Source organism: Odocoileus virginianus, chromosome 12, assembly GCF_023699985.2.
Source record: "Odocoileus virginianus isolate 20LAN1187 ecotype Illinois chromosome 12, Ovbor_1.2, whole genome shotgun sequence".
Classification (NCBI taxonomy): domain Eukaryota; kingdom Metazoa; phylum Chordata; class Mammalia; order Artiodactyla; family Cervidae; genus Odocoileus; species Odocoileus virginianus.
Window position 1 is genome coordinate 34,632,536 of NC_069685.1, and position 26,238 is coordinate 34,658,773.

The following is a 26,238-nucleotide window of genomic DNA, read 5'->3' on the forward strand; positions in this document are numbered from 1 at the left end:
ATCTTTCTGCCCTCCCTTGGACAGCAAGGAGATCAAACCAGACAATCCTAGAGGAAATGAACCCTGAATATTTATTGGAAGGACTGATTCTGAAGCTGAAGCTCCAATACTTTGGCCACCTGATGCGAAGAGCCAATTGGAGAAGACCTTGATGCTGGGAAGATTCAGTGCAGGAGGAGAAGTGGGTGACAGAGGATGAAATGGTTGGATCAACTTAGTGGATGTGAATTTGAGCAAACTTTGTGAGACTGCAAAGGACAGGGAAACCTGAGGCATTGCAGTCTTTGGGGTCTCAAAGAGCCAGACACAACCTAGCCACTGAACAACAAAGGAGTGCTTATGTCTTTATTATGCTTTTTTTATCCATTAGTTATAGCTACAGATGTGATAAAGACTGATGACATGGTGAAACTAATATTCGAATATGCCACAAAGCAGGGACAGAGTTCTTGATTCATCAGTGTTAAACTGAGTTAAATTTGTCAGCAACTGCCACTCTTTTTTGCTATTAATTAGTTTTAGTTTGAGCTTGCCAGGTGGCTCAGTTGTGAAGAAACCACCTGCCAATGCACAAGACTCAGGTTTGATTCCTGGTTTGGGAATATCCATTAGAGAAGGAAGTGGCAACTCACTCCAGTATTCTTGCCTGGGAAATCCTATGGCCAGGGGAGCCTGGCAGACCACAGTCCATGGGGTTGCAAAAGAATCTGACATGACTTAAAGACCAACAATAGCACTTTTAGTTTAGTCTTCAATAGCATTCAGATTTAAGTTGCTCTTTAAAATATTTTAAGGTGAATGTTCACATAATACAAAATTAATCATTTCAAAGTGTACAGTGCCTTATGTTAGTATATTCAGAGTGTTATTTAAGCATTACCTCTAGTTTCAAAATATTCCAAAATGTTTTCCTCACCTCCTAAAGCGAACCTACCTGTGCGCACTAAGGAGTCACTTCCCATCTCCCCTGGCCTCAGCCCCTGGAAACCACTAATTTGTTTTTAATCTGTGTACATAATAATTTAAGGTATTTCAAATAAATTGAATGATGCAATATGTAATATTTTGTATCTGGTTCCTTCAACATAGCTTAACATTTTGCAAGTTCATCTACATTGCAACATGTGTCAGTACTTCATTCATTTTGGGTTTAATGCTCTGTTATATGGATATACCACATTTTTTACCCATTTATTTATTAATAAACAAGTAGGTCATTTCTACTTTGAATACTCTGAATAGTACTTCTACTAATATTTGTGTACAACTGTTTGCTTGAATACCTGTTTATAAGTTTGGAGGGATTATGTCTTGTATCATATGACATTTCATGTTTGGATTTTTTTTTTTTTTTTTTTTTGAGAAGACACCAAGTTGTCCAAAATGTATATAACTACTAATTTTTTCACACCCTTGCCAATATCTGTCATCTTTTTGATGATAGCTATCCTGATGTATATTATATGCTATTTGTTGGGTTTTTCTTACATTACTTAGTGACTAATGATGTTAAATGTCTTTTTAGTGTTTTTTGATCATTTGTATATCACCACTGGAGAAACTTCTATTCAAGTCAGTTGTCCATTTTTCACTTTGGACTATCTTTTTGATCTTGCATTGTATGTGTTCTTTCTTTATTCTGAATACTAGACAATATCAGATATATGATTTGCAAATATTTTCTCTCATTCTGTGGGGTGTATTTTTACTTCCCTCTAATGACCTCTGATTCACAAAGTTTTTTAAATTGATAAAGTCCAAATTATTTTTATTTTCCTACTTTTACTTCTGGGGTCATATCTAACAAACCATTGCTAAATCAAAGATCATGAAGATTTATACCTGTTTCCTTATAAGTGTTTTATAGTAATAGATCTTTGATCTATTTTGAGTTAAATTTTATATATAGTAAGAGGAAGGGGATGAACTTCATTCTCTTCATGTGAGTCTCTATCTGTCACAGCACCATTTGCTGAAGAGACTATCCTGTCCAATTGAATAGTCTTAGTACCCATGATAAAAATAATCTGGCCATACATACATTGGTTTATTTCTTGGCTCTCAATACTATTCCTTGGCCTATAATTTTATTCCTATGCTAGAAACACATCATTGTGAATAAAGTAGACTGCTATTAACATTTAAAATCAGGAAATGAGAGACCTGCATCCTTTTTTCTTCTCTGACAAGACTGATGACCTATTTTGGTTACCTTCAATTCCACATGAATATAAGGTCCGATTTCTCCATTCCTACAAAAATAAAAAAAGGCCATTGGGATTTTGATAAGGATTGCATTGAATCTATGGAACACCTTGAGGAGTATTGCCATTTTAGTAATAAGATATATTTCAGTCCATAAACAAGGAATGCCTTTTCATTTTTAAACCTTCTTTAATGTCTTTCAGTGATGCTTTGTAGTTTTCTGTGCGAAAGTCTTACAGTCCATTAATTTATTCTTAAGAACTTTATTTGTTTCTGTAAATGGAAAAATTTCTTAATTTCATTTTCAGCTTGGTTATTGCTGGATGTAGAAACAACGTAGAGTTTTGACTACTGTTCTTTTATCTGCAGTTTCCCTGAATTTGTTTATTAGCCCTAATAAAGATGTGTGTATATGTGTGTGTGTTCTTTAGAATTTCTTATGTATGATATCAAGTCATTTTTGAATGACTTTTATTCATTTCTTTTATTTATTTCTTCCTTTTCATTAAGAATAATTTTCATTTTTTTTTCTTAGTCTGTAATTGCTCTGGCTAGAAATTCCAGTTCAATCTTGAATAAAAGTGATAAAAGTAAGCATTCTTGTCTTGTACCTGGTCTTAGAAGGAAAGAGTTTCAGTGACAAAGAGCATGATGTTAGCGATGAGTTTTTTCACAAATGTCCTTTACCATATTAAGGAGATTCCTTCTTTTTCCTAGTTGACTGAGAGTTTCTATCATGAAAGGGTTTTGGATATTCTGAAATGATTTTCTGCATCAATTTTGATGACCATGAACTCCTCTATTCTATTAATATAAACTGCTATTTCCTAGTATCCCTTTTAATTTCTTCTTTCACTTGTTAGTTCTTTAGAGTTAATTTCCACATATTTGTGATCTTTCAGTTTTTTTGTTATTGATTTTTAGTTTAACTTCACTGTTGTTGGAGAAGACACTTTGTATTATTTCAGTTTTTTAAAAAAATTGATAGGATTTGTTTTGTGGTTGAAACATGGACTATCATAGAAAAGTCTCATATATTCTTAAAAAGAGTATGAATTCTACTATTTTGTGGGTGGGATTGTTCCATAGTGTTGTTCAAGTCCTCTATTTTCTTTTTGAAAAATCTGTATGCTTAATCTGTTACTGAAAGTATGATATTTGTCTCCAACTCTTATTGTAGAATTTTCTCCCCAGTTCTGTCAGTATTTGCTTCACATGTTTTGGAACACTTTCATCAATATATAATGTCCTTCCTTGTCTCTTGTAACAGTTTTAATTAAAAGCTTGTTTTTTAAATCTGATATTGTTAGTATAGCTATCCCAGATCTTTTTGTTACTCTCTTCATGGAAAATCATTTTCCATTCTACATGTTTCAACATAGTTTTGTCTGTGGATCTAAGACGACTCTCTTGTAGACAGCATAGAGTAGATCATGTTTATTTTCTTTTTAAAAATCCATTTTGCCCTTATATAACTTTAATTGGAATATTTAACCATTTACATTTAAATAAATTACTACTATGACTCTTCCATATTTTCTATTTGTCTTCTGTATATTTTGTATTATTATTGTTCCTCATTTCTTCCATTAATATTTTCTTTTGTGCTGATTTTTTATAGTGAAAAATTTTGATATCTTATATTCATTTCTTTTTTCATATACTCTTTAGTCATTTTATTAGTGGTAGTCCTGGGGATTATAATTAACATCTTAAGACAAGTTAGTTTCCTTCAACATTTCTTTCATTTTATTTGTATACAAAACCCTGACTCTACACTACTCTGCCCCTCCTTCTTTATGTTGTTGTTTTCAAGAGTTATGTCTTTATACAATGTGTTCCCAGAAACACAGATTTATAATTATTGCTTATATAGTTGTCTAGGAACTAAAAAGAAACCCAAAATACAATAATACTTGCTTTTATATTTACCTAATAGCTTCTTTTACATGGGTTTTTTAGGTATTCATATGGGTTCTACAAATTATGTAAGTTTTGAGAGTTTTCTCGTTTTTTTAGGATTTTGTCCAAATTCTATCTAGTATCCTTTTATTACAGGCTGAAGTATACCTTTTAGAATTTCTTAAGTGGCAGATATAATAGCACAAACTTCCTCAGCTTTTAAAATCTCGGAATGTCTCAGTTTTGCTTTATTTTTGAAAGGTCTTTTCATGGGATAAAAAATTCTTGGTTGATATGTATCTTCTCTCAGCACTTTGAATAGGTCATCCCATTGTCTTCTAGGCTTCATGGTTTCTGATGAGAAATGTGTTGTTAGTCTTACTGAGGCTCTTTTATGCAGCTCTTCTGATTTCTCTGTATTTTGGCTTCTGACAGTTTGACTATTATATGTCCAGATGTGGATCTCTTTATTTGTCCTTGGAGTCTGTTGAGGTCTTTGGATACATCGAATCATGGGTTTCAGTGTTCCTTTAATTACATTCCCTGTCCCATTTCCCTCTTTTCTTTCTGTTGGTGACATCCATAGTATGTATGGTGATACACCTGATGGTGTCTCACAGGTCTCTTAGGCTCTGATTAGTTTACTTAATTATCTTTTTTCTTTCTTCAGATTAGATCATTTCATTCACTTTTCTTCAAATTTGCTTATTCTTTCTTTGGCTTGCTCAAATCTGCTGTTGAAATCCTGTAGCAAACATTTTATTCTAATTATTGTAATTTTGGCTCTAGAATTTTTTGTTTCCTTTTAACTATTTATATCTATTTATTGATATTCTATACTGATATTGATATTCTATATTTGTTCATATCTCATTCTCTGGTTTCCTCTAGTTCTTACCTATGTTTTTCTTAGAACTGAACAAAGTAACATAGTTGAATAAAAGTCACTATCTAGTACTAGCCAAATGCTTTGTGTACCTTACAGATCACAACATGTCCTGTTGGTCCTCTAATATTCAGTTACTATATATTTCCTATTTGTGCTTTGAGTTTAATCTTCCATCATCTCCTCTCTTGATTCAATATAAGGATGCTTTGTATTACAAAAATTTTTCCTTTAATTTGATATCCAAACATATTCTGGTATCTTGATTTTTTTTTCAGTATAGTTTTCAGAAGATGACTCTTTATATGTGCCTTTTTATTGAAACACTAATCACAGTCCATACATTTATCTACTCACTTATTAAATGCATATTTAAGACTAAAATGATGGTCAGTAATTATAATGAGATCTACCTGAGCTTTCAATCTAGAGTTCCCACATTTTGTTTTACTATTAAACAAATATATATTTGTTGTTTCTGTTCAGTCACTCAGTCATGTCTGACTCATTGCAACACCAAGAATGGCAGCATGCCAGGCTTCCATGCCCTTCACTATCTCCCAGAGTTGTTCAAACTCATGTCCATTGAGTTGGTGATCCCATCCAACCATCTCATCTCTGTTGCCCCTTCTCCTCCTGTCCTCAGTCTTTCCCAGGATCAGGATATTTTTCCAATGAGTTGACTCTTCAAACCAGGAGGCCAAAGTATTGGAGCTCTAGCTTTAGCATCAGTTATTACAATGAATATTCAGGTTTGATTTCCTTTAGGATTGACTGGTTTGATCTTCTAGCTGTCCAAGGGACTCTCAAGAATCTTTTCCAACACCACAGATCAAAAGCATTAATATTTTTGTGCTCAGCCTTCTTTATGATCCAACTCTCACATCCATACATGACTATTGGAAAAACCATGGTATTGACCATATAGACCTTTATTGGTAAAGTGATGCCTATATTTTTTAATATGCTGTCTAGGTTAGTAATAGTTTTTCTTCCAAGAAGCAAGCATCTTTTAATTTCATAGCTGCAGCCACCATCCACAGTGATTTTGGAGCCCAACAAAATAAAGTCTCTCACTGTTTCCATTTTTCTGGAATTTTTGTTTCCCCATCTATTTACCATGATGTGGTGGGACCGGATGCCATGATCTTCATTTTTTAAATGTTGAGTTTTAAGCCAGCTTTTTCACTCTCCTCTTTCAACTTCAAAAGACTCTTTAGTTCCTCTTCACTTTATGCCATTAGGGTGGTATCATCTGCATATCTGAGGTATTGATATTTCTCTGAGCAATCTTGAATCCAGCTTACTCTTCATCCAGCCTGGCATTTCACGTGATGTACTCTGCTGCTGCTGCTGCCGTCACTTCAGTCATGTCCAACTCTGTGTGACCCCACAGATGGCAGCCCACCAGACTCTGCCATCTCTGGGATTCTCCAGGCAAGAACGCTGGAGTGGGTTGCCATAAGTTAAATAAGCAGGGTGACAATATATAGCCTTGATGTACTCCTTTCCCAATTTTGAACCACTCTGTTCTATGTCCGGTTCTAACTGGTACATCTTGACCTGCATACAGGTTTCTCAGGTAAGGTGATCTGGCATTCCCATTTCCTTAAGAATTTTGCACAGTTTGCTATAATCCACACATTCAAACTCTTTAACATAGTCAACAAAGAAGAAGTAGATTTTCTTCTTTTTTTGGTGGGAGATGGGAGGGAGGGAGAATTCCTTTTCTTTTTCTGTGATCCAGCAGATGTTGGCAATTTCATCTCTGGTTCCTCTGCCTTTTTAAACCCAGCTTGTGCATCTGAAAGTTTTCAGTTCACATACTATTGAAGTCTTCCTTGAAGGATTTTGAGCATAATCATGCTGACATGTGAAATGAGTACAGTTTTATGGTAGCTTGAATATTCTTTGGCATTGCCTTTCTTTGGAATTTGAATGAAAACTGATCTTTTCCAGTCCTCTGGCCACTGCTAAGTTTTTCAAATTTGCTGACATGTTGAGTGCAGCACTTTAACAGCATCATCTTTTAGGATTTGAAATAGCTCAGTTTGAATTCCATCACCTCCACTGGCTTTGTTCATAGTAAAGCTTCCTAAGTTCCGCTTGACTTCACACTCCAGGGTGTCTGTCTCTAGGTGAGTGATCATACCATCATGGTTATCCGGATCATTAAGACCTTTATTTATCCCTCTTCTTAATATCTTCTGCTTCTATTAGGCCCATACCGCTTCTGTCCTTCATTGTGCCCATCTTTATAAAATGCATATAGTACATATATAGTATATATGCATAGTTTACAATTAATACTATATATTTATTAAACATTATTACAAAAATTATACTCATTGAATGGAAAAAATTTACAAAATTTAAAACAAAACAAAGTAAAAATTAATTTAATCCAATCTCTAAGCTTGACCAAAGTTACCTTTGGGCATATTTATCTTTGTGAATATTTATCAGTGCAGATAGGGGCTTTGCTTATTTTATGGTTAATGATTTAATTATACTATTCACATAATATTGTGCTTTTTTATATAACTTTATTGTATATACATTAATCTTAAATCAGTGCTTTATAATATATTTTCATCATGTGTATTCTGTTGCATTAGGTGGCTATATCATCATTTATACAAATACAAATTCCCGGTAAATTTTCACTACTATATATAAAATGTTATACATACATTTCTAAATTAAGTTTTATGTATATTTATTATTGTTTTCTTAGGTTAGTCAACTTGTATATGAATTACTATTAAAGAGGACATACATGTGTGAAAGATATTTAATGCTAATTACTAATTATTTTCTACATGCAATTTACAAGGCTTTTAGCAATATAAGAAAGTGCCAATTTCATTGAATATTTTTAACATTATGTATTCCTAATTTGTAAAATGAATGTGGCATCTCACTGCTTTAATTTTAGTTAAAAATAATAAACCACACAGAAATATATATAATAATAAGAAAAGGACTCATAGTGCTTCCTCTTTAAAAGAAAAGATAGACTGGTGAATAATCTTTCACTTCATTTATTGAAGCAATTACAAACAAGTACTTTAAAAAATATATATCCTTTTTAAACGGTTGTATGCCTGTGTGCTTCTGTGCTAAGTGGCTTCAGTTGTGTCCAACTCTGTTTGACACTATGGACTGTAGCCTGCCAAGCTCCTCTATTCATGGGATTTTCCAGGCAAGGATACTAGAGTGGGTTGCCATGCCTTCCTCCAGGGAATCTTCCTGGATCAGGGATCGAACCCACGTCTCATGTTTTCTGCATTTGCAGACAGGTTCTTAACCACTATTACCACCTGTGAAATGAAAACTGGTATATACTTGTTTAAAAATTAACATTTTTAAAGATTCTTCTGTCATTACTAATATGCTGTCATTTTTATAACTGCAGAATGAGACTTCAATTGGTAGATGGTTTACTGTTTATTTTTACTTTCCTCTATTGTTCCTCTATTGATGAAGTTTAGATTATTTCTAACTTTCATAACTACAGCCAGTGTTCCAATGAAAATACTTCCAGTTGACTACCTTGCAGTCATTTATGGGCACTTATTAAGGGAAGATACTGAGACATTATCACTTCATTAAAGGAGAGTCATATTTTAGTTTGGGAAAATAAAACCAAAATAGTTTTCAAAAAGTGTAAAACAATTATGCTTCTACCAATAGTGTGGAAGAGAACATACTTAATAACATCCTTAATAAGTGTTAGATTTAAATACACTTTATTATTGTTATCAATAGATTGATAAAATAAATATCTTGCTTTTGCTTGTTTTCTTAATATTCACCTAATTAAGAAGCTTTGAATCATTTGACATTTGTAAGCTATTATCGTTTCCCTTCATGTGAGGAATAACCTTTATTTCTTTGTTAATTTTTTTCTTTTTGTTTCATTCTTTTTTCTAACTTTAGTAATTCATTATATAATCAGGATTTTAATAGGTTACATTAGACATTTTTTTTCAAAATACAGTCATTTCTATCAAGCCCCACCTTTTGACTTATCAAATGTGGAGTCTTGCTTAAAAAGGCCTCATCTTCTCCAGTTTAAACATTTGATATTTTTAACAGTAATACTGTTACCATACTCATCTTTTAATATTGTTCTTTTAAAATTATTATAATTAGTTATTTTTCATTATTATAATTTTCTTTTCTTCTATCTATATATTATTTTGTATCAGACATGAGATATATATATATATATATATATATATATATATATATATTCTTGTTAAATAGCTGACTCAGCACTATATATTATGCATATTTATTATACCTTTAATTCCCCATGTGACATAAGTCTGTTCCTGAAATCTTTATTCCATTCCACCAATACTTTTCTGTATTGCTAAAACACCACTTGGTCAAAACAGTTATATTTGAAAAATAAAAAAAAGTACTAGTCACTATAATGATAAAGATTAAGACTTAAGTGGATTAAAAATTGCAAAGGGAAAGTAAGAAGTTATACATCTTTACAGATGATATTGTTAAAAATAGGTAACGCCAGAAAATCACCTGTAAAGTGACTAAAAAATAAAATAATTTAGAATGTTAAGAGTCCTAAGAATAATAGTCAGAAATTAGCAAATTTATATATACACCAACAAAAATCAATCAGTAGAAGTAATGGAAAAAATAATCTATTAACATTAGCAACAAAGAGCATAAAATACTTATGCATATATCTAAGAAAAGATGACTTTTTCTTGATATTGAAGATAAAAATAAATTAAATAAATAGAAATACATATCATATTGCTTTTAAAAATGCTAAAATTCCATTAGTTAATGGATAGATTTGACAAATCCCTTCAAAATATCCACATTTTTTAATTAGATAAGCTGATTACCAAGCATAAGATAAAAATACTCATCATGTTATAACTTGATAAAGTATAAAGTTTATGGAACATTATGCATACAAAATAGCCAATAAATTCTGAGGAAAAAAGGATTTATTTTCCTGGATATTTATACATATTTATAGGCTCTATAAATAAAATAGTGCAAAACTTATGCTTAAGAAGAAAGGCTGATGAAATAAATAGAACATTCAGACAGAGACTAAAGGCATGTGGCCAACAAGCAGCATTCTGAATTAGTGGGAAATGATGGAGTATTCAGTACAACACTATTCAAAATATTACCTTGTATAAAGTGAAGTTGCTCAATAGTGTCCGACTCCTTTTGACCCCATGGACTGTAGCCTACCAGACTCCTCCATCCAGTGGATTATCCAGGCAAGAATACTGGAGAGGGTTGCCATTTCCTTCTTCAGGGGATCTTCCTGACCCAGGGATTGAACCCAGGTCTCCCACATTGTAGGCAGATGCTTTACCCTCTGAGCCACTAGGGTATAAGTATAATGGATGGTTATAATAAAGGTCTCAGTGAATCAGTCTCCTAGTATCAATACTTTTGGATGGCCCCCTTCCATGTTGACCCTAGGCTTGACCCTTAATATCAAGGGATGAGAGCAAACATGAGGCAAACAGAGACTTGACTATTTAGAGATTCCCCTGTTAGAAAGCCACAGTCATCTTATGAGAAAGTCTTATGTTGAATCCTTGAGGATAGAAAACCACACTGAAAGAGGGAGACCCAGCCACCCCAGGCTTCCTTACTGTGCTCAGCCACCAACCAACCCAGCAGTTGAATGAAGCCACATGAGCACACACATCATGGTATAGAGTAAGTGAAATATGGTGACTCATAAGGCAGATGCCTGTGAACAACTTTAAAGCAATAGAATAAATATACATACTACACAGTGCTACTGGAACATATCTGCAAAATGTAGTGTTGAAAGAGAAAAACTAAGACACAACATGAGATACCTGGCCTATGATTGTTAATATAAATAAAACATGCCAACCAAAGAAAACAGAACAAAGCTCTATCCTTTACCTTACCCTTGCATACCCAAGAACACACACACAGGATAATACAGTGTTTAAATACTAAATCCAAATAAATTTCAGAATTTATGTTATAACTCCTTAGTCTGTTAAAAAATATTCATGCAGCTTTAGTCTTGTCTGAAGAAAACACAAAAAGTAATGTGAAAATAATTAAACTACTAACATTAATCATATGTGTGTAACTTTTACTCCATGATTTCTTTCTTAGTTCCATTAATTTAACAACATACTATGGACCAAGTGGCTTAAACAAAAGTTTATTCCTCATTCTTAAGAGGCTGGAAAGTCAGAGACCAGGGTGTCAGCATGCTCGGCTTATCCCTTGTTTGCAGACCAGCATCTCCTTGCAGTGTCCTTCCATGGCAAAGAGAGAGAGAGAGAAACTTTCATGTCTCTTCTTATAATGGCACTATTCCCATGACCTCATTTCCTCCTAAAGTCTTCACATCCAAATAGAAGCACATTGGGAATTAAGGCTTCAACAGGTGAATTTTGAGGGGCAACACAAAATACAGTGGTGGAGCAGGCACAGAACACATGCTCCATTCCAAAAGGGAGAAATAAGAGAGAAGGAAATAATGATGAGTCTCATGCAAGTCTGATACACAGCATGGCAAACTCCATGAAATTTTGGTCTCAAGATATACTCTTTAGCTTGATAGCGTGCCTTCCAGACCCACTGGAATGGCCGTTCTGCCTCTGCAGCTCTGAGAGTGAAGGATTGTACGCCCAGGGCTTTGGATGGTCCTCCCCAGTTTCCAATGATATTTCCTCACTACCATCTGAGACCTCATCAGAATGACCTCTACTATCCATATTTCCACATTCTCTCATGGTTTCTGTTGTATTCTCTAAGAAGACAGAGGCTTTCTCTCCTTTTTTTATTCCTGGGCTTTCATGAGAGTTACCTTTAACAACCCTTTCATAGCAATATTGACTTTTTCTCACATGAACTCAAAACTCCCCCCACCTCTCGCCATGACTCAGCTTTAAAGTTGCTGTCACACTTTTATAATAGCATCCCCACTTCTGGTACCAATGTCTGTCTTAGTCAGCTAAAGTGCTTTTAGAAAATACCAGAACCTGGATAGCTTTAACAACAGAAATTTATTTGTCACCATTCTGAGGCTGGAAAGTCAGAGGCCATGTATCAGCCTAGCTCGGTTTTTCCTGGTTTGCAGACCACTATCATCTTGCTGCATCCTCACACAGCAGAGAGAAAGAGGGAGATCATCTCTCTTATGTCTCTCATAAGGGCATTGTCTCATTCATCTGTGCTCCACCCTCACAATATAATTCTTTCCAAAAGTCCCTTCTCCAAATGCCATCACATGAAAAACTAGAGCTTCAATATGTGAATTTGGAGGGAAGTGAGTGTATAGGACACATACATTCAGTACATGGCAGTTATTAAAAATATTTTAATAGTAACTAAAAGTTAGAGACATTTTCCCCACCTTTACCAGAAGAAAATGTTATGCAAACAAGCGTTCATTTCAGGCAAAAAGTCAAGAATATTCCTTTTCCCAACTTGCAAATGTACATATTTATTTCATATTAATTGTCAAAAGATCTCAATTAGAGATCTATATATGTTACAATCCTCACTCCAGGCAGTTCTATTCATTCACTTGATGGGTTTTTTCAGTCTCTTTGGCCAAGATAATCTGTGCTGCTGTTTTGTAAAAACTCTACCTTTCACCTCCTTTCTCTGTCCCAGGGGTCTGGGTAATGTGACTGCTGGTTTTTCTGGCCAGTAAGAAGCCAGGATGGAGGTTGCATGCAGAAGATAGGGAAAGAGCGTGTTATGTCTCCCCATACACCCTGCCCTTAGCACCTTGTCTGCTGATTTCTTGAAGAACATCTGTTTCTTACGATGGAAAGTTCCAGCTCCTCACAAAACACACCTCTCCACATAGCTCCTTCCTTCCAGGACACAGCAGTGACAATAACTTAACTGTTGCTCTCCACACCTCTTGCACTAACCCGTGTAGTCAATTTGCATTGCTTTGTAAACCCCTTTGATTTATTCTAATTAGAGTTTGTTCTTTTCCTTTTGGGATCCAGACTGATATACACTCTCTCTTTAAGTGAAAGGCAAGCATAACAAAAATGCAAGCTAATAACTGTTACAGGGATGTAGCTACACCCATCTTTTCTTTGCAGCATTTCCCTGAATATAGTTTGCAAGTTAAAGCACACAATTAAAAGCATCCCACTGCTTGAGCTTAAGGATAATTACCTTAAGGAGAGAAACCATTTATTTCCTCTCCCTTTTCTTCCTAAGGTTTTATAAAGTGTGCTGTACATAGTAGGTTGTGAATAATTACTGTTTGTGATCACAGTCTTCAGATCCCAGAACATGCCAAACATGGTTCCTCATGGAACTTTTTTTTTTTTCACTTCCTTTTCTGTCTTACAGGTATACAGTAGACATTTTGGCAATATTTTTAGTTGATTAGAAAGATTTTAATTTGTTTTTTGCCTTTGTTTCATCTACTTTTTCTCATATCCACTCTATGCTTAAAAATTATTTCTCACTCTGCTAATTACTAATTCTACTTCTGGTATAACACCTCTGATCCATTTACTAACTTTTGCATGAAACACATTCTAATCAGAAGAACAGGCAAAGTCAGGGAGGTTGCTTTTATCAGATTTTCATGTTGTTTTCCAAAATCAAATTGAGGAGAGTAACCAGTCTTTAAAAATGCCATATTAAGGCATAGTTGTCATGTTTTCCCCTAAGCTCTTAAACTCTTCAAAATATGGTGGATAATTTCGATATTCGAACTATGGTCAGTAGTCCATGTGGTGTGAACAGAATTCTTAATAAATCTGATTTTTTTTTTTTTCTGTATGCCCTGGTTACTCACTAGAAGTTATGGGCCTTCAGATGCTGTGTTAATTCTGTCAAGAAATTAGACATTCTCAATATAGTGAAATTAAATTATATATTTACATGTCAGTTTTTTCTAGAAGAATCAAATTCTTGACACCACAGAAAAATAAGATATGAGAGAAGGAAGACAATATTAGATTTCATATTCATAAACACATTTTACTTCTTTTTAAGGGAAAAAAAATGAAAGTAAAGGAGAGATGATATACCTAAAATCTTTAATACAGAATTTCTAAAATATACTTATAAAAGTCAGGCAGGAAGGCATCCTGGTGTTCATCTTACAGCTTTTCAACCTGTGTGTTGAAAACAGAAAACATCAAAGTATTATCATTTGTCAAACACATCTAAGCTTTAGGATAATTCAGAGACTGTCTTGCTCTTGTTATAAATCTCTACTAAATGTGTCAATTCTATTTCTCTATGCTTCCCCTCTTCCCAATGCAACTACGACCACTGTTTATGAACAGGTATAGTTTATTGAGCTATTTATGTGAAGTTCAGATAAAAACTAAATCCTCTGGTACTTGAGTAGCAACAACATTCAATCTTTTCTTACAAAGGTCAGTCTAGGATAATAGAAAACAACTAAATATAAAAGAATTCATAAACTAGTGAATGATGGTTCATGTCAGATTTATAGTGTGTGTCCATGAAAACTCTGTGCTAACTCTAACACAATGGAGGATGCTATTTCAACAGCACATTGTGTATGTGGAGCTATATATTAATTACAAGGAGTGTGTATGTTAGTCATTTAGTCATGTTGGGCTCTTTGTGACCCTGTGGACTCTAGCCCTCCAGGCTCCTCCATCCATTGGATTCTTCAGGCAAGAATATGAAGTGAGTCGCCTTCCCCTTCTCCAGGGTATCTTCCCAACCCAGGGACTGAACCTGGATCTCCCACATTGCAGGCAGATTCTTTGCCATCTGAACCACCAGGGTAAGCCCATTACAAGGGGAGGAACTTTTAGTTCCTTATCTGTTCAACACTTCTTACCTTCCAGTTGGAAAAGCAAGATACATTATCATCCAATTAGAAAAACAAAATATTACTAATCCTGCATTTTATGAAGTACTCATTATTTACTTGATCATACATTTTCTATACAGTTCAAACAATATAGTTTCTAAAATTGAGACATCAGAAAAGATTGGGGAAATGATTTTATTTATATGTGGATTGCAGCATTAAAAAAAAACAAAAACTAATAGGGTATAGTATCTGGCTAAATAAAGCCTCAAATACACTCAATCTCCACTTACTGCTCCCCATTTACATCCACTGATATACATAGAAAGATTGTTTTAAAATATGTGGAGGTGCAGATGACAAGGTTTGAGGAAGGAGATCATATAGCAAAGGGGAGGGTAAATCAGAAAGATTTCCCACAGGAAAAAAATAATGGTTCAAAAAGGTATTAATATGTACACCCCAAAGCCGTTGCAGCACTATTTATAATAGCCTTGATATGGAGGTAACCTAAATGTCCATCAACAAAAGTGAAAGTGAAGTCGCTCAGCCATGTCCGACTCTCTGTGACCCCATGGACTGTAGCCTGCCAGGCTGCTCCATCCATGGGATTTTTCCAGGCAAGGATTCGGGAGTGGGTTGCCATTTCCTCCTCCAGGGGATCTTCCTGACCCAGGGATCAAACTTGGGTCTCCCACATTGCGGGCAGACTCTTTACCATCTGAGTCACCAAGGAATCCCTGTCCGTCAACAAAGGAGTGGGTAAAGAAGATGTGCTATAATATATACAATAAAATATTAGTCATAACAAGGAACAAACTTTTGGACCTAAAGATTAGCCTACGGAATGAAGTAAGTTGGACACATAAAGATACATATGACATTGCTTATATGTGTAATCTAAAATAAATAAATAAAGATGTACAAGTGAAATTATTTACAAAACAAATAGAGACAGATGTAAAAGGCAAACCAATGGTTACCAGGGAGGAGAAGGGGAGGAGGGATAAATTTGGAGATTGGGGCTGACATGTACATACTACTATATATGAAGTAAATAACTCATAAGAACCTGGTGTATAGCACAGAGAGCTCTACCCAAAACTCTGTGATGATCTACATGGGAAAACCAACTCTTAAAAAAGTGGCTATGTGTATAATTGATTCATTTTGCTCTACAGTAGAAACTAGCACAACATTGGAGATCAACTATACTCCAATAATTTTTTTTTTAATAAAGAAACACTTCCCAGCTTCTAAGATGGGGACTGGTCCTTAGTGACCAGAAGTCAGCTTTAATATTATAAGTCAGCTTTAAACAGAATTATCCAGGTGGGAATCTGTATGGACTCTGGTAAGAGGCAACCCTAAATTAAAACTCAGGAGGTAAAATAATTGTTTTTCTGCAAATCTTTGGAGTAACTTTTACTCTAAGCTTTGGAGTATCATTGCTCTTGGGACTGACCATATGGCAAATTAATACAAGTCATTAGCTGCAATTATGAGATCCTTTCAGGAGCATCGGAGGTGATGGATTTGAAAGCAGAACAGGAACAGAATAACATTGTAGATGCTGTAGAATGAGTGGCTTAAAAACTGCTTTGTGAGATTCTATGTGATCAGACTCATTTGGGGACTATCTAGTGAAAGATGTGGCAAAATCATTCATTATTCAAATACAAGACCTATATCTTGGTCTTGTGGGATCTGGAGGTCTTTGTGCAGTTGCTCTTTATTAGGGTTCTTGATGTTTCAATCATGTTTCTCTCTAAGTATCTGTTCTTTTCCTCTCTCTGCCAAATCACTTCCTCTGCAAGGCTCCTGAATTGTCATGACATAAACTAAGACTGCAACTCTCCATCTTCTTAGAGATCCAGGTCCTAAAGTCAGCCACAAAATTTTCTGATATTTTTAGTGAAAGTCCTTGAGTAAGACAGGTATCAATTTCAAACCCCATCATCTGTGCAGAGTTCAAAGTCACCTGTATTCCATGGCCACCTGCTCCACCCCCTCCCTAAGAACTGAAACAGAAACTCTAAAAGATGGTGGAGTGAGCTAGGCTGCCCTTGTTCCTGATCAAGTGAACTATTTGGTGACTGGGTGAGGTGTGGACTGGGCATAAATCCTGTTGATACAAGCAAGGGCAAGAAGAAAAATATGAATTTCTATTATTAAAGTGATCTCTGTTGAATTCACAAATGGAGAAATCTCATCATATTTTGATAACAGTGCATGCTTATTTTTAACATTGTGGGAATACTGGCTATATAGAAAAAACTGATATTTGTTCTTGTTTTTCCACCTATGGAAAATCTATTATAAAAACCTATTATACCATAAGAAATATTATATTTGATACCAAAGGGAAAATTATGCTACTGAAAGGTTGCGGTTGCAAGTCGTGTGCTACACCAGGATTCGTGAGCTCAAGAAGAGGGGATTTTCATCTCGGGCCAGAGACAAGTCTTGACTACCCAGAGCGTTGGTGTAGCCAAGTTGTATTAAAGTATAATACAGGTACAGAAAGCTTTTGACACAGACATCAAAGGGGACAGAGAGAGGGCCTGCTTGTTAGTTTTTAGCAAGGTGTTTTAAGCCTGTTAGCGAGCTGCTGATCAGATAAGAGAGACACCTCCAGGCTGAGGGGTTTCACCAGGCCCCGCCCCCACAGTATGCATTTCTGAGAGAATGGCACAAGGTGTAGCTTCCCAGGCCATAAAGCAATTGACACTGGTTTCTTCAGCCATTGTCTTTTAGAGCCTCTTGATTAAAGTGAAAGAGGAGAGTGAAAAAGTTGGCTTAAAATTCAACATTCAGAAAACTAAGATCATGGCATCCGGTCCCATCACTTCATGGCAAATAGATGGGGAAACAGCAGAAACCGTGGCTGACTTTATTTTCCTGGGCTCCAAAAACACTGCAGATGGTGATTGCAGCCATGAAATTAAAAGACAATTGCTCCTTGAAAGAAAAGCTATGGCCAATCTAGACAGCATATTAAAAAACAGAGACATTACTTTGCCAACAACAGTCCATCTAGTCAAAATTATGGTTTTTCCAGTAGTTATGTATGGATGTGAGAGTTGGACTGTAAAGAAAACTGAACACCAAAGAATTGATGCTTTTGAACTGTGGTGTTAGAGAAGACTGAGAGTCCCTTGGACTGCAAGGAGATCCAACCAGTTCATCCTAAAGGAGATCAGTCCTGGATATTCATTGGAAGGACTGATGCTGAAACTGAAATTCCAATACTTTGGCCACCTGATGGGAAGAACTGACTCATTTGAAAAGACCCTGATGCTGGGAAAGATTGAAGGTGGGAGGAGAAGGGGATGACAGAGGATGAAATGGTTGGATGGCATCACCGACTTGATGGACATGAGTTTGAGTAAGCTCCGAGAATTGGTGATGGACAGGGAGGCCTGGCATGCTGCAGTCCATAGGGTAGCAAAGAGTCTGACATGACTGAGTGACTGGACTAAACTGAACTGAGCCATTGTCAGCCCAAGGTTTGAGAAAAGAAAAATATGTTAGGTGGTACTGATTTGAAGAAAGGCAACTTCGAAAGCAAATACATAGTTTCATTAACATAGCTTAAGAAAAACATTTCCATAAGAAAAATATGCATCAGTTAGTTCAAGGTTTGAGAAAAGTTAAGCTGGGGGGGGGGGGGGGAACCAGGTGTTCTCAACAGAGAAGGGAAAAAAAATCTACCCCTTGAGGTTTATTTCCTCCTGTCTATTGGGGACCTCCGGCCTCCCTACTGAGACTGTTAACATGCTTATTACTTAAGATATAAAACATGGACAAATCCTATTTCTTGAAAATGTGCTATTTTCCTGGTAATAAACATACATTTATTCTCATTCTCAAACCAAGTTACTTTTATTATCTTTCTGCTGATGAGAAAATTGAAACTTGTGGAAGTCAAGGGCTTTATGTAAGGTCACATATCTATTATGTTGAAAAACTGGGTCATGAAACTAAATCAGCCCCGATTGAAAATCTTTATTTCATCCAAAACAACAAGTTCTCTGAACATGAATCACCTCAAAACCTAACTTTAAAGCATAAAAGCAGTAATTAAAGTTGAATCTTTTTATAAACTTTATAATGAACTAAACTGATTAAACACTCAGAAAAATAAAATAATTTGGGAAAGAAGAACAAGCTCTCACTCTCTTCAACAAATCTGACATCAAATCCACACAACGCCATGCTGAGAGGTCCAACTTTACTAGTTGCTGTATGTCCCTAATAAGCAAAGTGATCACAAGAATAAGTTTTAACTCTCTCATTTCTCATAGTCTGCAACTTCCTATAGACATTCTGACAAATATTAGACAAACTATTAGGTTTAGTACTATGCAAAATTTTATGATACTAAGCAGACGTGACAATTGAGAGCCTTGTAAATAATAATAAAGACTAATGAACAGTGGGAGACTTCAGAATATCAATCTGAAGTAGGAGGAAATTTTGAATTAGAGTCACTACTTCCTGCCCAATAAATCAGTAGTGAAAAGTTGAAGGCTTTCTCAATGCATCTGCTTATGCAGCTAGATCCGTACTCCTGAAGGATGTGGATGCCAAAAGGAATGTGATTTCATCACCCTACAAGGGGCTTTCACATTTTCAACTGAACCATTTTTTAAAATTTTAATTACCTCCAAAAGAGGCTGGACTGTATCACAGAAAACTTGAGTTCATCCTTCAGCATCAGAGTGAAACTAGTTCAAGGTAGTTAGAGCTTGTCTCCTCCTTCCTCTTTAGCATTCAAATAACATTGCCCAAAGGGAACAGAAGACACAAGGTTAAGAGAACTGAAATGCCAAGTCTTGATTGGTTTATGGCTTTTATTAAATGTGCAAATTACTGCTTTTGCCTCTGAGCACATGCATCATATATAACAGAAAAGAGAGAATATCTTCCATAATAATTAACAAATTCATAAATGATGCCAGACACAGGTATACATCTTCATACTTACATACCCTTTATCATTGTTAATGAATAGAAACACACTTCTTTTCAGTAACCCAAGTCCATTATTTATTAAAACAAGTATAAGCCAGCCAAATTATTTATATTTAAAATTTTATGGTATTTTTGAGGCTGATAACACAAAAATAATTGGACTTGGTTTTTATTTTGAGAGCTTTTAAATTATTTAACGCTCAGGTAGTATTTAGGTAGCAGAGACACCACTTGCCCACAAATTCTGTATATTCAAAGCCATGGTTTTTCCAGTAGTCATGTACAGATCCGAGAGTTGTCCATAAAGAAGGCTGAGCACTGAAGAATTGCTTCTTTCAAACTGGTGCTGGAGAAGACTCTTGAGAGTCCTTTGCACTACAAGTTTAAACCAATCAATCCTAAATGAAATAAATATTCCCTGAATATTCATTTGAAGGATTGATGCTGAAGCTCAAATACTTTGGTCACCTGAGGCAAAGAGCTAACTCACTGAAAAAAACCTGATGCTGGGAAAGATTGCAGGCAAAAGGAGAAGTGGGTGATAGAGGATACGATGATTAGATAGCAACACAAGTTCAAAGGACATGAGTTTGAGCAAACTCCTGGAGATAGTGGGGGACAGAGGAGACTAGTGAACTCCTGCATGGGGTTGTAAAGAGTTGGACTGAACAACAACAAAGTACTTAAAACCTACACCAGTGATTCATTTTTTGATGGGAACATTTGGAAGTGATTGCTAACATCATAAAGGTGTCTTCATACCATTGTAATCAAAACTGAAATTGTATCCTGACTAGGTGTAGTATAAACTTTGCTTACTGAAAGAACACTGACCCAGTTATTACTGACACAAGACAAGATAAAGATCCAGGAAATTAATAAGAAATTGTGCATGTCATTCTGGAACATTCTACAAATATTATTTTCAAAATGATTACTTTATTCCATTTCAAGTATATATAGAAAAAGTAATAGTTACTATGTAATAATACTTCAGAATATTATAATTAAACTTAATCACTTAATTTCAGTTGTTTAATCTGTTAAAATTTCTAGACTCCTTGGAAGTAGGGTGAGTTATGTTCACCTCCGGTGTATTCCCAATGCTTTCTATTTAGTAATCAGTTAATAAATGTTTAAAAAATCTTTTTAAAGGAGTAGTTATACATGGTATCTCTTCTTTTGTATAGAAAAAGTCATGCTCTCTCTAAAGGCAACAAATAGTCTCTCACAAATCTTCAAATATATCTAAAATTATTGCATAGTTTCCTAACTCCATGAAATGTAGTAACATAGCAGTAATGTCGGGAAAGAGCAAATTAGCCAAGATGGCATGGTCAGGCTCTCTCACCCTTGCTTGTGTCCCACGTTTTATAAATAATGATTATGTAACAGCTGATATCACTTACAGCCCTGCACATGCACCTCACCAGGTACTCAGGTGGACACGGACTACTTGCGATATGAGCTCCACCTAAAAAGCAGCGGCATACTGCCACATCATGGCTGTATCCCTTGGGTCAATAACAGAGGAGAGAATACAATGTTTCTGCTGCTATGGCTGCTGCGCCAGCCAGGAGAGAATGAGTCTGCAGTTCCTATGGTTCCTCGCATTTTCTTCCAAGCCTCTTAGCTCGCCCCTTTCCTACCATGGGTTCAGCAAACACTGAGTGCAGTGAAAAGCAAGATAACTGGCCTCATTCATGAACAGGATCAGCGATACTAGTAATTACAGTCTTATGTCTATTTTAGTAAAATACTTGTGCTTATGCACTCCATGACTTCCATCATGATGACTGATTTTTTAAAGAACATTTATCTTGTTTTATTCTATGATGTTAAAGGCCTGTGTTTATTCAAATTTCGAGCTTGTCACATGCTTATGTTTGAAATTTTAAGGTGCTATTATCTTGAATGTACCATATTTCTATACTATGTATGTGGGTGGCAATTTTTTTTGGAAAAATTAAGAATTTGCTAAATTAAGAATTAGCAAATGGAAAATGAATTTCCTAGGTGACAAGAATAAAGTGGGCCATTCTTAGAGTTTGTTTTGTTTTAATTGTTGCTATTGCTTTGTCTCTAAGTAGTGTCTAGCTCTTTTCGCAACCCATGAACTGTAGCCTACCAGGCTCCTCTGTCCACGGGATTTCTCAGGCAAGAATACTAGAGTGGAGTTGCCATTCCCTTCTCCAGGGGATCTTCCTGACCCAGGGATTGAACCTGCATCTCCTGCTTTACCACTGAACCACATGAGAAGCCTTTTGTTTTAATACTCACAGTAAAGTTATCTTAATCTTATTTTTTCATTTAGGAGCAAAGTCAGTTAATAATACATCTCTCATCTTTATTTTTAAGGAAATTTTGGAAATATTAGAAGGTGCTTTAATCAATATTATTAAAAATAAAATAAAAGTCCCTTATAATTCTGTTGGTCTATATGCATTTTGGGTGTAACTTTGTAGTTTCTATCTCAATTTATCTTCTTTTTGCTAGAAGTCACCCATGTTATAGGTAAGGGTTTCCAAATATATTTACCCCCAACAAGCAAAACCCCACAAAACTGACTTCTCCATTTCACAGGGACTTCTGATCATCTACAGCTAGCATTCAGGACAAAAATCATTGAAGTAATCAAAGAGATCACCAGAACATATTTTAAAATATATTTATTTTTAAATTAAATTTAATAGAAAAATACCATAAATATCCAAAGTTTATCATTATTCAACATAAAATGATCAATACAACACAGGTGTATCATTAATAAGTATAACAGTATTAGCATGACAAGAATGAAACTTTAACTTGGATTTAGAACATAATAAAATGTTAAAATCATAAAGGTAGTTAAGGTGATCCTAAAATGCAATAAATAGAAGTCTAATCATTCCATAATCCCCAAATCTGCATTTATTAAGGTGAGACAGCTTAAAATGAGAAAAATATGAATACTTATCTAAACAGTGACGAGTATCAAATTTATTTGATGATCACAAGCAATATAAGAAGTCAATGAAGTGAGTGGAAAAGATGTATATTCAAGGTTTTCATTCTTTCTGCTTTTCCTAGACATTAACTAAGTTGATTCAATATCAGTGGGTTTTGAAGCATGCAAAATGTGTTTACTTTTTGGCCCTTGATGATAAAAGTAAAATGTGTTGCTCCAGTTAACTAGATACATCACTTTAAATTATTTTGCTTTCTATAGCATGAATTATAATTGTTTGGCTGTAACAAAACGACAACCTAAGGAAGAAGGAGGACAGTGGGATTTAAAGTGGACTCTAACAAGATTCAGCCACCAGTTCCTGCCCAGCCCAACAACTAATGCCCAGGCTCTGAGCCCCCTTTCCACCTTCCCATAGTGCATTTCCTTCACCCCTTTGGAGTTTCCTGTCTAACTTTGATTTTCATTTTTGCAGGTTTGGATTTATTCTTCATAAAGATGAAGCCGCACTACAAAAGATTGATCTTGAAACCATGTCATACATCAAAACTATTAATCTGAAGGACTATCAGTGCATCCCGCAGTCACTAGCATACACACACTTGGGAGGATACTACTTTGTTGGCTGCAAACCCAACAGCACTGGGGCGGCTCCCCCACAGCTCTTGGTGGACGGTGTCACTGACTCGGTCATTGGGTTCAACAGTGACGTGACGGGCACTCCATATGTCTCTCCAGATGGACACTATCTTGTCACCATCAGTGACGTGAAAGGTCTTGTGAGGGTCCAGTACATCACCATCAGAGGAGAGATACAGGAGGCTTTTGATATTCACACTAATCTGCACATATCTGACCTGGCCTTTCAGCCATCCTTTACGGAAGCCCATCAGTACAACATTTATGGCAGTTCAAGCACACAGACAGATGTGCTCTTTGTGGAACTTGCCTCTGGGAAGGTTAAGATGATCAAAAGCCTTAAGGAACCACTCAAGGCAGAAGAATGGCCTTGGAACCTGAAGAACAGGCAAATCCAGGACAGTGGGTTGTTTGGTCAATACCTGATGACTGCTTCCAAGGACTCTCTCTTTATACTCGATGGAAGACTCAATAAGTTAAACTGTGAGATTACTGAAGTTGAGAAGGGAAACACAGTCATCTGGGTTGGAGAAGCCTAGGAGCCCTGTTAAATAATTATTAAATCAAGAGTTTTCCAATACACTACACTAATCCATTATTTAAATTTACCAGTTTAACTTTCTAAGTTTGTATCCTAGCATCAGTTAATTCGGTGGCCCAAATAAAATAGTTTTTTTTTTTTTTTTAAACAGACATAAGCAATTAGTAACATTGGTTGATTAGAAATAGTTAACACAATATTTGATGAGAAACTACTTCAATTATAAGAACCAAATCTACTGTTATGTTTTTTACCAATAGAATAGGAATTTAAATAATTAAAAATAACTCAACTGCAGGGAATTTCCAATGATTCTAAACACCATTTCATCTTGAGGGTAATTGATCTATTTTTTTTCTGTCCTTTTGGTATGCTTAAACCAGAAATAAAAGATGTTGTGGAATCTTAAAATTCTTAATTCAAAATATTCTGTCCCATCCATTGTTTATAATCTTTCGTGCCTTGAAGGGAATGTCACAAGAGGAAAAGGAAGGCTAAAAGCTGCATACTGACCACTCTCATCACTATAAATTTCTTGTCATTTAAAGAGAAAAGTTGAACATCTTTTGCACCAAACTCAGCCTTCAGTCATTTGTCTAACCCTCAATGAAATGTCATTTGAAGACATAAATTGGCCTTAGGCTGTACACAGGTGACAAACTCTATTTGACACTCACTGTATAATCTGCAGCATGCTATGGAAAATGGGGAGGAAGGGAGGAAAATAATTATGGTAATATGTTTGCAGTGTATTCTTAACTCATTTGCTTTCAATCACAAGAGTGCATTATATTTTTAATGCAAGTTTATCTGGGATGTCAACTGCTTACAAATATCTCTTATTAGTGGAATAGAACTTTTTTTTTTTTAATGTAGTCCAGTCTTGCATTAGCAGGAACTTTTATTTCCAAAATAGAAGCATTATTTGTGTCTGCTTAGAGTAAACCACATTTAGGGAAATTAACAACACAGAGAAAAAAAACTGGCTAGAGAACTGATGAGCATTAGCGGTTTAGGACAATTAGTAACAGAAATTGGGAATTAGGGGGTAGCACCACAGTGGTGAGAAAAGATGTACTTCTCCATCGCCTTTGCTATTTAAATATAATCCATCAAAGGACTTCATTCCTTAATAGCTTTCCCAAATGACTTCTGCTTAACTCCTATATAATCCTTAAACAACTCTCTCACTGTGTGTCAAAGTTCGAAACCTAACTAATCCTCTTATTTGAGACACTGCGTAGAAGTGAAAATCATTGCTTTCATGTTTCAGGGCAAAGAAAGGCCAGTAGAAGTGTATTAAAACTAGTGTCTTGGTTTATTGAAATAAGCAGATTATTACCCAGACTTAAAGTAAAAGCTTACATTGTTTGGAGAATCTTTTTACTTATTATATTTTTGTTTTATTGTCGCTAAAAATGCTAATGTACTGTTGAAATGACCTCCATTTCCTGAAGGTAATCCAATAAGGTCTTTTTTAAATACAAATTTTACTCAAGATTAATTGTGTAAAACTGCTTAGAAACCTGAAATTTTATAGTGCGTATTATCTTATGTATATATAGCATCCTGAGCTATGTGATGACAGTAGATTTCTTCTTAGCTTAAGGAAACATTATGGGAGTCAGATTTAATGAACAACAGAACTTAGCTTATGTTTCTATTTACCTGCTTTCCTTTTTAGCAATTTTCTTCTTTGTGAACATGAACCACATACAGTGGCTGTGACCTAATAATTTAATCCAAATCTGTCTCATACATCCTTCTTTGGTAGCTTACACCATGTGGCTGCTTTGTCTGTAGACACTGCTTGATAAAAGAGAATAAACTTCTTACATTTTAACCCTTGAGAGTTCAGTCAGTGTTTTAATGTGAATACCTGTGTCTGTTTTGTTTTTCCTCCCAGTGCTTCAAACACAGGCTGGTGATATCCCCATTGTTTTGAAAGTGATGGGATGGGGTAGAGGGCAGGTAAAGGGAGACCAATCAAGGAAAGACAATTTAGCTTCATTATATCAATTCTAAGTTGCTCTGTCCCTTCATATTCATACGTAAAGCAAGATGTTTATCCTTTTAAGATGTCTATTTCTTTAGAATACTCTCTTGTATATTAAAGGAATGAATGAATATCAGAGTGGAACATAAACATAGATTAAAATCCCTTTTCCCCCACATTCTTACACTATTAAGCAAACAAACACTGAGCCCCCATTTTTAACAGTGTAATGTTTAAAATATTGACATTTGTGATACTTTAAAAAACTAAGAAAATGCAATATTATATTTTCTAAGATAGATATTTCTTT

At 35.2% G+C, this 26,238-nt stretch overlaps 1 protein-coding gene across 2 annotated transcripts in view; it reads left to right on the forward strand.

The window, feature by feature from the left end:
* FSTL5 (follistatin like 5) overlaps window positions 1–25,780 on the forward strand; it is an 874,271-nt gene extending 848,491 nt beyond the window's left edge. For both annotated transcript variants that reach the window (XM_070474907.1, XM_070474908.1), the window contains exon 16: window positions 23,228–25,780. In XM_070474907.1, coding sequence (XP_070331008.1) covers window positions 23,228–23,930 — 703 coding nt within the window. In that variant the 3' untranslated portion in view covers window positions 23,931–25,780. The remainder of the gene's footprint in view (window positions 1–23,227) is intronic.
* Window positions 25,781–26,238: the final 458 nt, after the last annotated feature.